This window comes from Platichthys flesus, chromosome 13 (genome assembly GCF_949316205.1).
Source record: "Platichthys flesus chromosome 13, fPlaFle2.1, whole genome shotgun sequence".
In the NCBI taxonomy this organism is placed as follows: domain Eukaryota; kingdom Metazoa; phylum Chordata; class Actinopteri; order Pleuronectiformes; family Pleuronectidae; genus Platichthys; species Platichthys flesus.
This window is the reverse complement of record NC_084957.1, coordinates 9,866,243-9,880,189: the sequence shown is the minus strand read 5'-3', so window position 1 is coordinate 9,880,189 and position 13,947 is coordinate 9,866,243. Positions and strand designations below refer to the sequence as shown.

At 40.4% G+C, this 13,947-nt stretch overlaps 1 protein-coding gene across 1 annotated transcript; it reads right to left on the bottom strand.

The window, feature by feature from the left end:
* Positions 1–6,236: 6,236 nt before the first annotated feature.
* On the bottom strand, positions 6,237–13,821 carry pofut2 (protein O-fucosyltransferase 2). The gene is made up of 9 exons (XM_062402118.1): positions 13,633–13,821; positions 12,411–12,664; positions 12,018–12,162; positions 11,733–11,843; positions 10,858–10,924; positions 10,551–10,676; positions 9,883–10,063; positions 9,581–9,704; positions 6,237–9,049 (listed from the first exon to the last, which is right to left on the bottom strand). Exons 1-9 carry the CDS (start codon positions 13,809–13,811, stop codon positions 8,896–8,898), a joined length of 1,341 nt encoding a protein of 446 aa, XP_062258102.1. The 5' UTR covers positions 13,812–13,821; the 3' UTR covers positions 6,237–8,895.
* Positions 13,822–13,947: the final 126 nt, after the last annotated feature.

The window sequence follows — 13,947 nt, the reverse complement described above, 5'->3', positions numbered from 1 at the left end:
TTCTAAGGAGCTGTGATTCTCTTACAGAGTTTGTAAATGTACGTATTTTCCATGTGTTCATCTTTTTAACACTTTCCTAATGTTTCCTAAGTATTTATGAATTCTTCATCAAGAGCTTCTTAAAAATTTCCCGCAGGCCTGTTTTTTTCCCATTGCTCCTTCTTGAATCATCTGTTTCTTTTCCTGTCTATTTGTAACCTCTGCTCTGGAAACCTGTCTGTATCTGCCTGCCTGCTCTGCCTGTGATATTTTTTATTAAAAGTACCTCTACTACATCATCCTGCATTTGTTTCCTTACTATTTGTCCTGCTATCAGGTTTCAACACTGTGACAGCAATGAAACATATATTTTAAGATTAGATTAAGATTAAGATTAAGATGCATTTATTTATTTATTATTTATTATTTATATCTCCATTATGATCACCGACCTTATCTCCCACGAGAGTGTTGTTGACGAAGGAGACATTTTTAGGACTTCCTTGCTGAGTTTGACCTTAAACAGAAGAACATATTGTTAAAAATGACAGGAAAAATGACAATACACAATATTATACTAATATTGAGTAGGACAAACTCTATTTTTTTTTTAATCAAATGGGTGTAATAGCTCAACATTTGGGGAAAGATTGTATGTTTACTTGCTTTGCTGTGAAGAGTTGGATACATTTTTTACTACCCCTCTCTAAATGGAGAGTGTTAGCTCAGCTTAGCATGAAAACAGGTAACGGCTGTTCAAAATATTGCTTTTAACAAGTTCTACTAGAGGGTCCATGTCTGCAAGTAGAGGGGTGCTGAATCTTTACGGGAAAAAATGAAGAATATGTTTTTGGCCTTGTAAAAAGAGAGAATAGGTTGTATGATGGGGGACGACTTACCCACAATGCTTTGGAAGGCATTGATCAGTGATGCAGGGTCATTGAATTTGTCAATTTTGGGGAACGCAAACCCTAAAAAACCATCCCCTTGCATCAGGCCTGCCAGTGGAGAACCATTCGGCAGCGGTGATGACCTGTCATACAGAGGCAGATGAGGAAGTAAAGACATTTTACCGAATGCATGCTATTTTTATTTTAAACAAAACAAAACTCCAATCTTCAAACAATAGATTGGAGCTGTCTGAAAAGCTGCATGTCTCCCAAGGCAGTCGGTTCTTTATCGTAGCTATTCATTACAACTGTGCTGTACTGAACAGTTTAATTTGAATAGCATGGCAATGTTGGAACAATTATTTTGTATAATCATTTGCTCCCATAAGGCTTTGATCGTGAGCTAGAAGCCAAAACTCATGATTTGTTGGTTAAAGTGCAGAAATAATAGAATCTTCCAATCCACTACAGTTAAAATTATACATTTATCTCCCAAAAAATTTTGTACTGTGGAAAAACACTATGATAAAACCTGTCAAGTTTCGAAAGCTCTTAAAAATCAAACAAAGGTTTTGTTCTAATATTAGCTGCCCATGACCTCACTCATCTGTAGGTTTCATTTCAGACAAACCGGTCTGCCCATCGACCGCATTCCTTCCTGCTTCAGCAATTCAAATTCCAAAGACAGTTCCAGGAACGAAAGAACAATCTGCACCACCTGCACTAACTACTGCTGGTTTTTAACACCAACACTTTGACAAAGCACTTTAAGTGACTTTAAATGAAATGATTACTTTGTTTTCAACTTTCTGAAAGTGTATGGCAAAATGAAATTGTCGCAGGCTTGTGATTAGGTAAGAGAAGTCCCCTCCTCCACAGTGGAATGTGTGTTGTTGGTATATTTCCATGCGCATGCTGACTCATCATCTCATGTGGTGTTGCTATGCTGAGGTGTGTCCCTCCTTTGTGATTCAAGGGTCTCCTGTACACCTTTGATACATATATAGAGTTCATTTTTGAGGCATTATGAAGCCGTTCACTTAAATATACTTAAATCAAACAGATAACAGTTAATGTATATTATTATTATTATTTTTCAAGAGGATCACTTTATTTTTTGGGTGTTAGACTTTTCTAATAATTGAAATTATTTATGAAAGGGGTTACCCTGATCTGCCTGCAGTGCTCTTAGACTTTGATGCAGCTGACTCCGCCAGTTGAGATTTGTCATGACAGTTGCTGTCCGTGTTGCACATGAGGGTCTGCAGGAAAGGGAAGAAACCTGTGCTGGGCAGGTTTCTGGGTCCAACGTAACCTGGAGGAGACGAGACAGAGTTGTGACTGTGGCATGGACGCCTGAAAACACCCCCGTTTCTAAATATCAGGAGAGCATGTCCTTCATTATGTAAATGTGACAAAGAAAATGCAGTAGAAGGACTTTGAATGAGTTTAGGTTTGATAACAACCCCAGAATACTACATTCAAGTAGAAATCATATTACTAGGTAGTAGATGAACTGTATAATAATATCACAAAAAGGCTGAAGAGGAAAACCTGAAAAACAGACACACATAAAGAGAAATAACACCAAAAAAGAACAGGTGGCAACATTTCCATATCATGTGGCAAAAGGGATTTTTTTTTTCCAATGCAGCATTCAATCACAACCACTGCATTCATGATGTGCCATAAGGCTTATTTTTATGAAACAAAATATTTCAATTATTTTTCTCATAAGAGTGAAGTTTTTTTAAACTCGTGTTTTCCTGCCCCATGCGCCTCGCCTTGTTTTTTTGTTCTTGGAGGTTTTTTGTAGACCACCATGAGCATGAAATATTTTTCCCGATAATATCAAATATATCTATGAATTATTCCACTTAGTTAAATTGTTGTCATTTGAAATGATTTTAACCGTGAAGTGATATCTCTGACCTCAGGATCAGGAGTCGGATCTAAACTCTGTGTCACAACCCGGTGGATGACTCATACCATCAGATAACAATCTCAGCTATTTCAAAGACATAACAGGCCAAATCAGGTTCTGTTCGAGTCTCTGCGACCGGACTGACTGCATAGTGCCGTGCCTCTGTGCCACTCATTCCTGTTAATACTTTGTCGGAGAGTACCTTTTCACCGTGGCACACCCAACAGATTTCTCTGAACCTGAATAATGGCCCTGGCAAACAGCACTAATGCTTAGTCACGGCAGACAAGTGTGTGGAGTCAATGTGTAGTTTACACAAGAAGATCAACAAAGGAATCAAGTTCGTATGCATAGCTCTGTAATTATTCATCACAATGAAAACATGTGAGGGATAAAATGTAAAAACTACATTTCATTATTTAGGAGCATTACTACCGTCCAACAATGGTAAATAACAATACATGTACACTTAAGCACATGCCTCCAAATCAGAGGAGGGATGTAACAAAGTATATTTAGTTCATATAGGTAGTCTACTTAAGTAGATTCACTTTTAGATACTTTTCACTTTTTCTCCATTATATATTTATATATATATATATCAACAAATATCTGTTCTTTCTACTTCCCTGCATTTTAAATCACATTTCTTAAAGTTATCACGAGGGAGAGGAGCATTGGTCCAATCAGAGCAGGCAGGTCACATTAGACTCCGCCTCCTGAAGAACACCTGAAATGGATTTGGAAGACGCCACCACCGAGACTTCATCATAACTATGACACACACTGTTGCATTAGGGAACAGGATAAACTCCTCAAATATTTTCAGTTTGTTTGAAAGCAAGCACATACCTGCTTTTGCTCAAATAGAAAAATACTTTTTGAAGTGCCTTTGTGTCAATTTATTTGTAGTTTTACTTAATTAAAATGTTTGAGTTCTTCCTCCACATACAACAGGAGATCATATTACATGAAATAGTTTCATTTCTATTCTAACTGTATGATTTAGTATGAAAGACGTTGGGTCGGGTGCTATCATCCCAGACTGTGTATCATGATTCTTGCAGATTCTTGTCTATGGTTGATCAGACACAGACAAAGGTATTGTAGCCTGTTTTATTTTTAGGTGTGGTTCCCCTCTGTACCAGTTTTCAAACATGCACTGAAAAAAAAACAATTTAAGCGACAGCACTAAGCTGGATGCTCCTTTTGTCCCGTTTCTCTTTTAGTCCAGAGTCCACAGTGGGGTTATTATATTACTTGTGTGTCCCAGCAAAAAAGTCTGAACAAAGAAAGAAGGGTGGAGGGGTGAGTGGTTTTAGTTCAAAACTGGGGCATGGTCCTTTGAACGTCTTATATCTTACGGAACATTTCACTCTACTGGAACATAAAGAGAAGTGGGACCGTGTACCAGAGGCTCACATTCTCTTGGACCGATGCCGATGTTAAAAACCGAACTTTAACTGTTAAAGAACAAGAATTACTGGAAAAGGCACGAGGCAGAGGGAATGTTCTTATGAGCTATCGGATCGCAAAGCCTTTACCCTTCCTGCTATCTAACACTCCCTCCTTCAGCCCCTTTATCCTCCCTCCCTCCGGATGAATAAACATCCCCTACGTTGACGGTTTTTAACAAACACAAGAGGGCAAGAAGGTGTGGGCAAGGGTCAGATCTGAAGGACTCTTTGGTGATTGTGTTGCACTCTTTTTAAGTACGCTGATTGCGAAATTGAAAAGTCTCCAATCATGTGGATCCGCGAACACACACACTGCCCTCTACACATCAAGGCACCATTGTGTCGGGATTAACGTCTGTTAGAAAAACGCACATCGTTAAGAAAACAAGAAACCTGCTCCTAGGCACTTGTTTCTTCAATGAGTGACTTTCCCACTTACATGTGTCTTTGACTACCGGAGGAAACTGGTTCCGGGTCACAGCAATGATGATGAAGATGATCAAGGGCCAGATGATGAGAGTCAGGGACCATACCTACAACACAAGATATCTTGTAAGATTAATACCGCGTATGAAGTGTTTGTCCATTCTAGAAATACAGAATTCTCAGGCAGTGAAGGGGCTGTATTACGAATTGAGCGTAGAGTACAATCAGAAGGCTCTGTAATTTTTTTATATCAATCATTCGAGTTTGGTGTTATTTGTCACAGCAGCAGCTCTTCTGGTTCAGGAAGCTGGGGATCGTGGGTAATATCCACCGTTCAGTTGCGTTGTGAATGGGACTACGCAGGCAGAGCTCCGGTCCAGAGATTGGATAGACTTTTTTTTTTCGCTACTTAAAAAACACTTAATCATTCGGACACAAAGCCAAAACAGAATGAATTACCACGTGAGGCTGCAGTGGGCGCTGTTGCTAATTAAAAGTTACATAGTGTCGCTTTAAGTACGAATCTCTGCCCTTATATAAAAGTAATACAAGTCAAGGTCACTCACCGGCTGCCTGATCACAGTTAGACCGTTCTTCCAGAGAAGGAGCCGAAGTTGCTGGAGGAAGGCCATCAGTGGAGGAGGCTGGAATCAAGACATATTATACATTTATAAATAGAAATAGAAATATTAAGAGAACATTGACACTATTTCTTTGAACTTTTATAATCAATCCACACAAGTGAACTAGTTTTGGGTCCTGAAGATGTTTCATCCTTTCAGTTATTAAAACCTGAAACAGCAAAACTAACAGAGCTCATCATAATAAATAAAAGGAAACATGTTATCACCCTACACAATAATACTAATATGATAAATACCAAGCATAATAAAGTATTAATCAGCATGGTTCAATATGCAACACTTGAGATTTGAAGATCGTTAATTTTTTAATACATGGTCTTTAAACGTCTTGATGGACTTTTGAGGGAAATCTCAGGAACATCAACGAAATGGACTTCTGCAGTATTCAGGTTTCTAAATATTTTTATATTAAGTCAAAGCGACAGTACTTCTAGGAAAGTACAAGTGTCCACGTGGATGAAGGCAGTTTGTGAGAGACACAGAAATGACTCTTAATAACAACCTAATGATTCCGTCACAGAGCACAGGACCCACCTGGCTGCTTCTCCTCTGTTTCTGTGCGGACGCTGTGTTATCTGACGATAGATCCCAGTCTTCGTGGACAGGACATGTCGCTTGCTGGATCTAGCAGGACGCACTTTCCATCGGTGGGTTGTTGGAGAAAGTCAATGAATAAAAAAATCACCGTCCAAGTGGAAAAACGAAAGGTTTGAAATCTCTCCCCAGTGACGCTGCGCCTGAACGTGAAAACAACCTGCACCTGTCTGACTCCTGAACCTGCTGTAGCTCAACCTGCCTGTGCGTGCGTGTGCGTGCGCGTGTGTGTGCTTGTGAGCATCTGTGGAGGAGGGCGTGTGCTGACTGCAACTGGAGTGTCTGGGTGTCGCTGGAGGACGAAAGTGCCGAATCATTCATACGTATTTAACCAACATCATGTTTTATAATAACAAAACTGTGCTTGAAAATTACAGAAGTAAATCACAACGTCAAATAAGGAAAAAAACAACAACAACAAATCACAAAACACAAAGGCAAAAGGGGCGAACACAAAAAAAAACACAATGTGAAATAAGAAACATCAACAAATTATATTTGGCAAATAATAAAAGTAGCAACTAAACACAAAAAAATGTGGAATAGGAGCACACAATGGCAAGAAATACACAAAGCAGATTAAAAGACAAAGGCAAATAAGGAAAAAAGAATGGCAAATAAAAAACACAACAGCAAAATACAAAACATATGGAAAGCATCAAATCAGGGGCGAGCATGCCATTGTTTACTGTAATTTGTTGTTTTTTGTAATTTGTATGCTGTGATTTGTCTTTGTCGTCTGTATTCGGTCGTTGTGATTTGAACTTCAGGGCCACCGTAGCGTTGGAGTCAGGCTTTAAGGTCACAAAACATCTTCATCACTGTTCTAAGATAACGTGGATTTAGAGGGGACGAGTTGACACCCAGCAACACCATCAATTACACAAGTCCATGAGGGGTTGTCGGTGAGGTGCAGGCCTCCACAGGGGAGGGTCGCACTGATATCATGTGGTGCTTCCAGGATGGTGCGTCTGGAGAGTTCAATGCCTTGAACTCTCCAGACGCACCATCCTGCGACTGCAGTGTGTCGGGAGAGCAAAGACCTATGAAATAAAAAATTGCACCGACGGGAAAAATGATATCGAAACAAACAAGTGGATAATTGGAAGTAGACAACAGGTCTAGATTTGAGTTCGGCCGTTGTTAAAGGTTAATGTGGCGTCAGATTTCCCCTCACTCTTACACAAACACAGATTGTGAGAGTGTGTGTGTAAACAGACGACGCTTATTGACATGACAGAGCTTTCGATGTCGAGCTTTATCTTTCACTCACAGGACACTAAAGCCTATAAAGTCCTCTTAGGACAGAAACGTTCACCCAGGCAGGCAAAGTTTTACATGTAGACACACAGGAAACCACTGTGAGAACAGGTGGTTCAAAGGCAAAGGTGAAACCTGACACAATTGTCGTGTTTAACAGAACACAGAATTCAGTCAGCGAAGCAGTCAAACGGGTTTTCCATCTGGATGCCAATAATAGTATGTGAGACAGATGTGTCTTCGCGCCACTGAGTGGTACACGGGACACATTTGCTTGACTCGAGTCATAGCGTTAGGTAAAGGCGTTTCATCCTGAGGAAAGAACAGGTGGCGAACACGGCTCTGAAATCCATTCCCGTGTACTTATATTTAGAAATGTAAATGTAATAATGCTTGACCAAGATATACTCAGACAACCCATCATATATCATTTTAACACAACTTTCAAATTTCATAATTTCAAGCACACCAATACAAATACACACAGCACAAACCAAACCTCACTCGACTTGTTTTTACGCAACGCTCGAACTCTGCCCGAGTCGTATGACAAAACAGCTCAGAATGGAAAAAGAACATGGAAAAAAAAAAGGTGCGTTTTAAGATTACAGCTTGATGGCTGGCTATTGTTCAGAGGAAACACCTTATTGTCATCTCAAATTCTTTCCCTGGCTGTATCAACAACACTATAACAATAAGCTAAATATACATAGTGCAGTCTGTGGAGACCAGTGAGCATCACAATGATTCAAAATACACATTAAAAGTTTTTCTGTCACATTTCAAACTGTGTCAACATCGGTAATGCCGGGATGACATTCCCAAGTGACAAATGTTAATACTGGTGTGGTATAACAAGTAACAAAGGGGGGGGGGGGGTCTCTAGAAGTCTTTGCACACAGAGTCCATACCTCCATTAAAAGTGTTTTTTTATTGTATTTGTTCCAAAAGTTTACCGTAGCAGATCAAGTGGAGTCGAGCAGTGAGGATGATTTTGTGATTGCTCTTCTGGGTCCATTCAATCCTGAGAGCCGTCAGGACCGGGAAGAATTTCCCCTTCTGATCAAAGAGCTGCGAAATTATCACGATTGCATCCAAAGTCTCCTTCAGGATGTCAGTGGTACACGCTCTGAGACCAAACACTGAAAAGAAGAAAACACATTTCTCTGATCCGCCTGAACCCGTACAGCTTTAACAACTCTCTGAACTGAAAATATGTTCTTGGTGTGCAAAGACTTGAGGCTGAAATACAGTGACACTTGATGGTAAATGAACCTCAATTCAACAGATCCTGAGCAAAGAATCATTAGGTGTTGTCTTCTATTGTAAAGGTACCAAGTGGAGTTTTCAACCACGACATGTGCTGTGTGCTGTTGTTTGTGCAAAGGCAGGAGATTTCTGTGTGTATGGCTTCCCCTTCGTGCTGGTGTTTGTAATAAATACTACAGATGAAGTCAAACACCAGAGTGGGATGGAGGAAACTACATACAACAAAAAAACAGATGCACATCTAATGGTGGATTTGGCAGCCTGGTCCCTGTTTTTTGAGCTTCAGTCACGGTGGTCGCAACAGACCTGATTGCACATCTATAAAACCTTTTTAAAAACAAATCACCATAAAACAGTAAAAAATACCCTTCTACTATAATCCATAGAAATACATGGAACCTTTAAACACTGCTTTTTGGCACTTGTGTGTGTCAGGAAAGTCAGAGGTCACATTAAAAGACAATTTTCCAGTGTGTGGGCTGTTCGCATTCTTTCTCACTGTCCCCACAAAAACGATTGTATGTGGTTTTGGGGTCAAAACCCAGGATCTCCCTCTCTTCGTGGATCCGGAAAGAGAAGGTGGACACAGACGTTCCGATGAAGACTCTGTAAACAGAAGTACATAGATGAATAGGTATTCAAAAACACACACTGAGAGAGGTGCACCATGTATAGCTACATGAACATTTGACCCAGTGTGAAGAGTTTGAACAGCCACCCAAACTAGTTTTTCTAGTTTACATAATTTCCATTGGCATTACTGACAAGGCTGCTTACTTATTCTACACCATCCATCCAGTGTGTGTTTGTTGGAGAAAATGTTTTGTAACCTGCCCACACGCAGCATTCCAAACTGATAAAGCAACAAGAGGCTTTCTTGATGCTATCAGCTCTGTGCGACTGATGGGAGTGTCTGTGGTATTGGCTAATAAAATAAAGAACTGGAGCAATTCATCTGAACTGCTGTTTACCCAAAAGCCCGAAACCTCACAATTTCAGAGATGATTGTGCTGGATGTGAAATGAGTCAGACATTTTTGTTTTTCATAAAAACTCATATCCACACAGGCCAGATCTGAATTATTAAGAGAGAAAAAGCAGCAGTTTAATGAATGAAAACACATTGTACATTGTGTACCTTGCATGAGCACATATCCACTGGTCGATGATGGCCACTCCTCCATCTTTGAAGAGCTCCAGGTCCTCTGTGGTCGCGTCGAACCGCACCATATCTGGCAACAACTTTTTCAACTCCTTCAATTCTATAAAATGACATAACACAGGCTTAGAAAATCATTTAAAGAGTTCATAGATATGCAACTGCTACTTCCTAATATCATTATTATTCTCTATTCTGTCCGTTACATTTGAAATGGTTTTAAACCTGAACGTTTTTGGGTTTTTTTTAGCCAAAAGAGATTTGTGATTTAGGGTCATTACCTTCTTCATCTGCGTCCGTTGCAACAAACACTTTGTCGAGTTTGTGCTTCTTCATTAAGCTGCGCATTTTTTGGACAGCCCCCTTAAGGCTGGGCACATCCTCCCTATGACCCCAGATAAAGTCCTTCCTGCGCAGGTGCACCCCGAGATATGGACCCCCTTTCGCTGAACCCAGCTTGACCTGAAGATAATGGAAAAGGGTCAAAACAGTGTTGAATCAATGCTTAAACATTAAAAATGTTGATTAAATGCTGTGATTTTAATTTGAAATCACTAATAGTGATCACAGATACAGTAATAAACTGTTTTTATGGATCAAAAAGCTTGGGACAGAATCGTTCCTATACAAATAAGTCAGGCAATCTAGGGTCTTTTCATACATGATTGGACTGTTTTTTCGATCATTTATTAACTGCTGCTCTATGTGTGTGCGTGTGTGTGTGTGTGTGTGTGTGTGTGTGTGTGAGTGTGTCAGCACGAGGGAGAGAGACAGAGAGAGAGAGAAAGAAAGAGAGTAAGTAGGAAGGCTGAGCAATGAGCTATGAAGAAAGATTTGACTCATTTAAGAAAAGCATCTATCATTATCTGTCTGTCTATCAATAGACAGACAGAGAGAGAGTGAGAGATATTATGACATTATCACATCATCGTCAGACACACTCACTCACCTTCATGCGAGTCCAGTCCTCGCTATAAACGGTGAGATCTCTCTCATCCGTAGAGTTCAGGTGCTTTGCTCTGAAGTCGTCTCCTATGAGTCGGAGGTGCTTGGAAAACACCATGCTGCGGCGGGTCTAAGTTAAAGACACACAGAGATTCCCACATCAGCTTACAGACAAGATGGTGTGCCTTAAAAACCCTCAGGTTGAAAGTGTCAAAGTCTAGTTCCGCGTTATATGACGATTTCTGTGAGAGCACAGCAATGTTACCGATATATCTGTATATTAATATAATCTGTATGAGCCAAATACTCACATCCCAGTAATCTTTCCCAGCATAGTGATCATGAAGGAGCGTCTCAGCTCGGTCGAGCATTACCGATCTGCAAAAAGAACCAACACACAACTGTTTCTTCCTGTAAATATCAAAAAGTTCTAAAAAAAGAACATACACAGTATTACCACACCTACATAACAATAAAAGCAGATGTCTTTTCAGTTTCTCAAAAACTGTTTCAGGATTTTTTGCTCATTGCTCAGGTTGCTTTAACTAGGGACTGATTATTTTAGACACGTATGAACATGAAATCACTAAATTAATTGGGGTTAAAATTCCCATTCATAAACACTGAAACACACCATTGTTCATTTTGTTTTTGTTGATGAGCAACACTGCTTGTAGAATCCCCAGCTTAATTAACCAGGTGAGTACAAGCATATAATCATGGGTTTGTTCACATGTCATAAATGTGACTTAACCAATTAACATGAAGGAAGTGGCAACATTCAATTGCATCATTAATGCTGATGTGTGATTCCGCTAAAACCCGATTATACAGTAACCAACTGTAAGGGCGACTATGAGAAGAAATGCAAACATGCCCACAATGAAGCAGTGACTATTTCAATACCTTTATACCTTCTATTGGTCGGGGAACTTTGATGGGGTAATTTACAAGAGCAGAAATCTGACAGCAGAAGTTATACAAGCAAAAAGAAGCAGCTGCAGTTTATCTGAGTGCAGACAAACAGTTGTAATTAGGAGCAGAGTATATCTCCATATGAGCGTGGACCATTTGAAAGAGAAAGGTTTCAGTGATGGATGGTAGAATGTGCCTGTGGCAGACTATCAAGACAGTGTATGGGCACAGTCAGAGCATTTCATATCACGGTGTCGCTCTGTGGACTCACGTCACTGTGATGTTTTTCTGAAGAACTGGAGCCATAATGGAGGCATGACCTTGGGCCGACATACACGTCACTTTCCGAGCTCGCGTTTCCTCGTAGCCCCAAAACCAGCCCCTGAGAAACAAACACAGACCAGACAAATGAGACAGCTGAGGATAAGTAGAGAGGAGAGAGATGTGCAGGCAGAAGGGTAGAGGTAGAACATGTTTCACTGTGACCTCAAAACCCTTGAGTTAACTTTATATACCTCAATTGTATTCTTGATTTAATTGTATTGAATTGATTTACCTGTAGTAGCCCTGTTTGTCTTTGGAGTACATCAACTTATCAATGCACGGCCGCTCATCCACTTTTTCCTCCCATTTTCCATCAGTCCATCCCTCAGCGTAGTTTTGCAGCACTAGAACCTGGTCTACGAATGGGCCTCCGTTCTCTAGGGTGGGAAAGAGACCAATAACAAAACACACTGACTGAGAGTTTGAATTTAACAAAGCTAATAGACAGTGGTGTCTGTGCATTGTGAAATGCAACCACTGTTTTGGTGGAATAAAGAGAACAACACGTGTTCAGCTTATTAAAAAAAAATGTACACGGATAATGAGGTTTAGAAATAATCCAATGTCAGACAAATCTGTTGGCAAATGTAACACCGGCCTGGGTCACGAAAATAAAAAAGCTCACCAGCGATGAATTCCTCATACTCGATAACAGGCACGTTGGCCTGCAGGCTGGTGAGGCTGAAGAACTCTGACCAGAGGATGCGGATCTGGTGGAGGTTAGGGCTCTGCCAGTGGTAGAGGCGACCCCACGGAGGGAGCACCAATACCCAGTCATCCCCCTGCTTCCTCAAAGTCTTCACCAGGGAGGCCATGCGGATGTACACATCTCTGCGCAGGTTGAAACCCTCGGGGGGGTTCACGTCATACAACAAATACCTGAAGGGGACATGATATCTTGGAGTTTAAAAGGAGATCTTGATGCACAAGGAAACAGCAACAAGTTCTTTGGTGAATCTGTACAAGAATGAAGGATAATCTTTACGATACATTTGCATCACTGTAACTACCAAAACTACCAAAACTACCACCTCATCACAATTATGTCAAGAAACCTCAAAATCTAATAATAATCTTATAATTTTACAGATAAACAGATCAAATATACGGTGGCCCTGAAGGCAAACAACAAATCAAACCACACAAACATAAATCATACAACACATCTCCAAATAAGATGTTGTCAAATCACAAACACAATTATTTGACGCTGTTTTCAAGTTTATAGTTGTGTTTCTTATTTGCAATTATGTTTTTTATTGTATTGTCTAATTTCCAATTATGCTTTTTGGATTTGTTGCTGTGTTTCCCCATTTGTCATTGTTATTTGCACTTCAGGGCCACCATACATACACGATTTCTTCTTCATGACTACCCTACTCATTTCCAGTGAATCCTTAGAAAACAGGCAGCTGTGCTGACAGAATTTGTTGTGTAAATTGTTGCAGCTGTCAGACAGTAATAACATCAAGGCTACAGCCACACAGTAATATGGGAGGCATTAGGTAATAAGAGACTACCCTTCTATCATCATACCTATCATATATGCCGAACTGCGTTTGAACTCGGAAGTATTTTAAAGATTATGTTTGGGTAAAGATCTACTGGACGAAATCGGGGTTTATACGCATAAATTCATTAAATCGCTCATTTTGGGGATGGAGTACGGTACAAGCGGGCGAGTTTGGTCATGAAACAGAGATGCAGCTCTTAAAATTACAGATTTGTAACCGGAAGCTGAAGCTACGATACTAACAAAGACTACGTTTAACTAAAAACCTAACAACTGTCACTAATGTGACGTTAGCACGGCTAGCTAACGGGAACCAGGAGGTGTGCAGACTCACCGTAGATCCCTAGCGGCAGCGACGGCTACGGGAGCCGAGTGGCCCGCACTGAACACATTGTCAGTATTTACCGTCTCAAAAGCAGCAAAAGCGACGAACACAAACAAACACACTGCGCTGAAAGAACAGGTTGAGACGACGCATATCACTGGTGCATGTAGCACTGCTCTGTACGCCATGTTTCCTCACAGCCACGCACTTCCGGGAGGGTGAAAAGCGTCTGTCCGGTTGCCTGGCAACCCAAAATGAAGAGGATTCTCATTCAAAAGATAAAAAAAATGATTCATGAGTAATGAGTGACCCTTACTCCTTGTG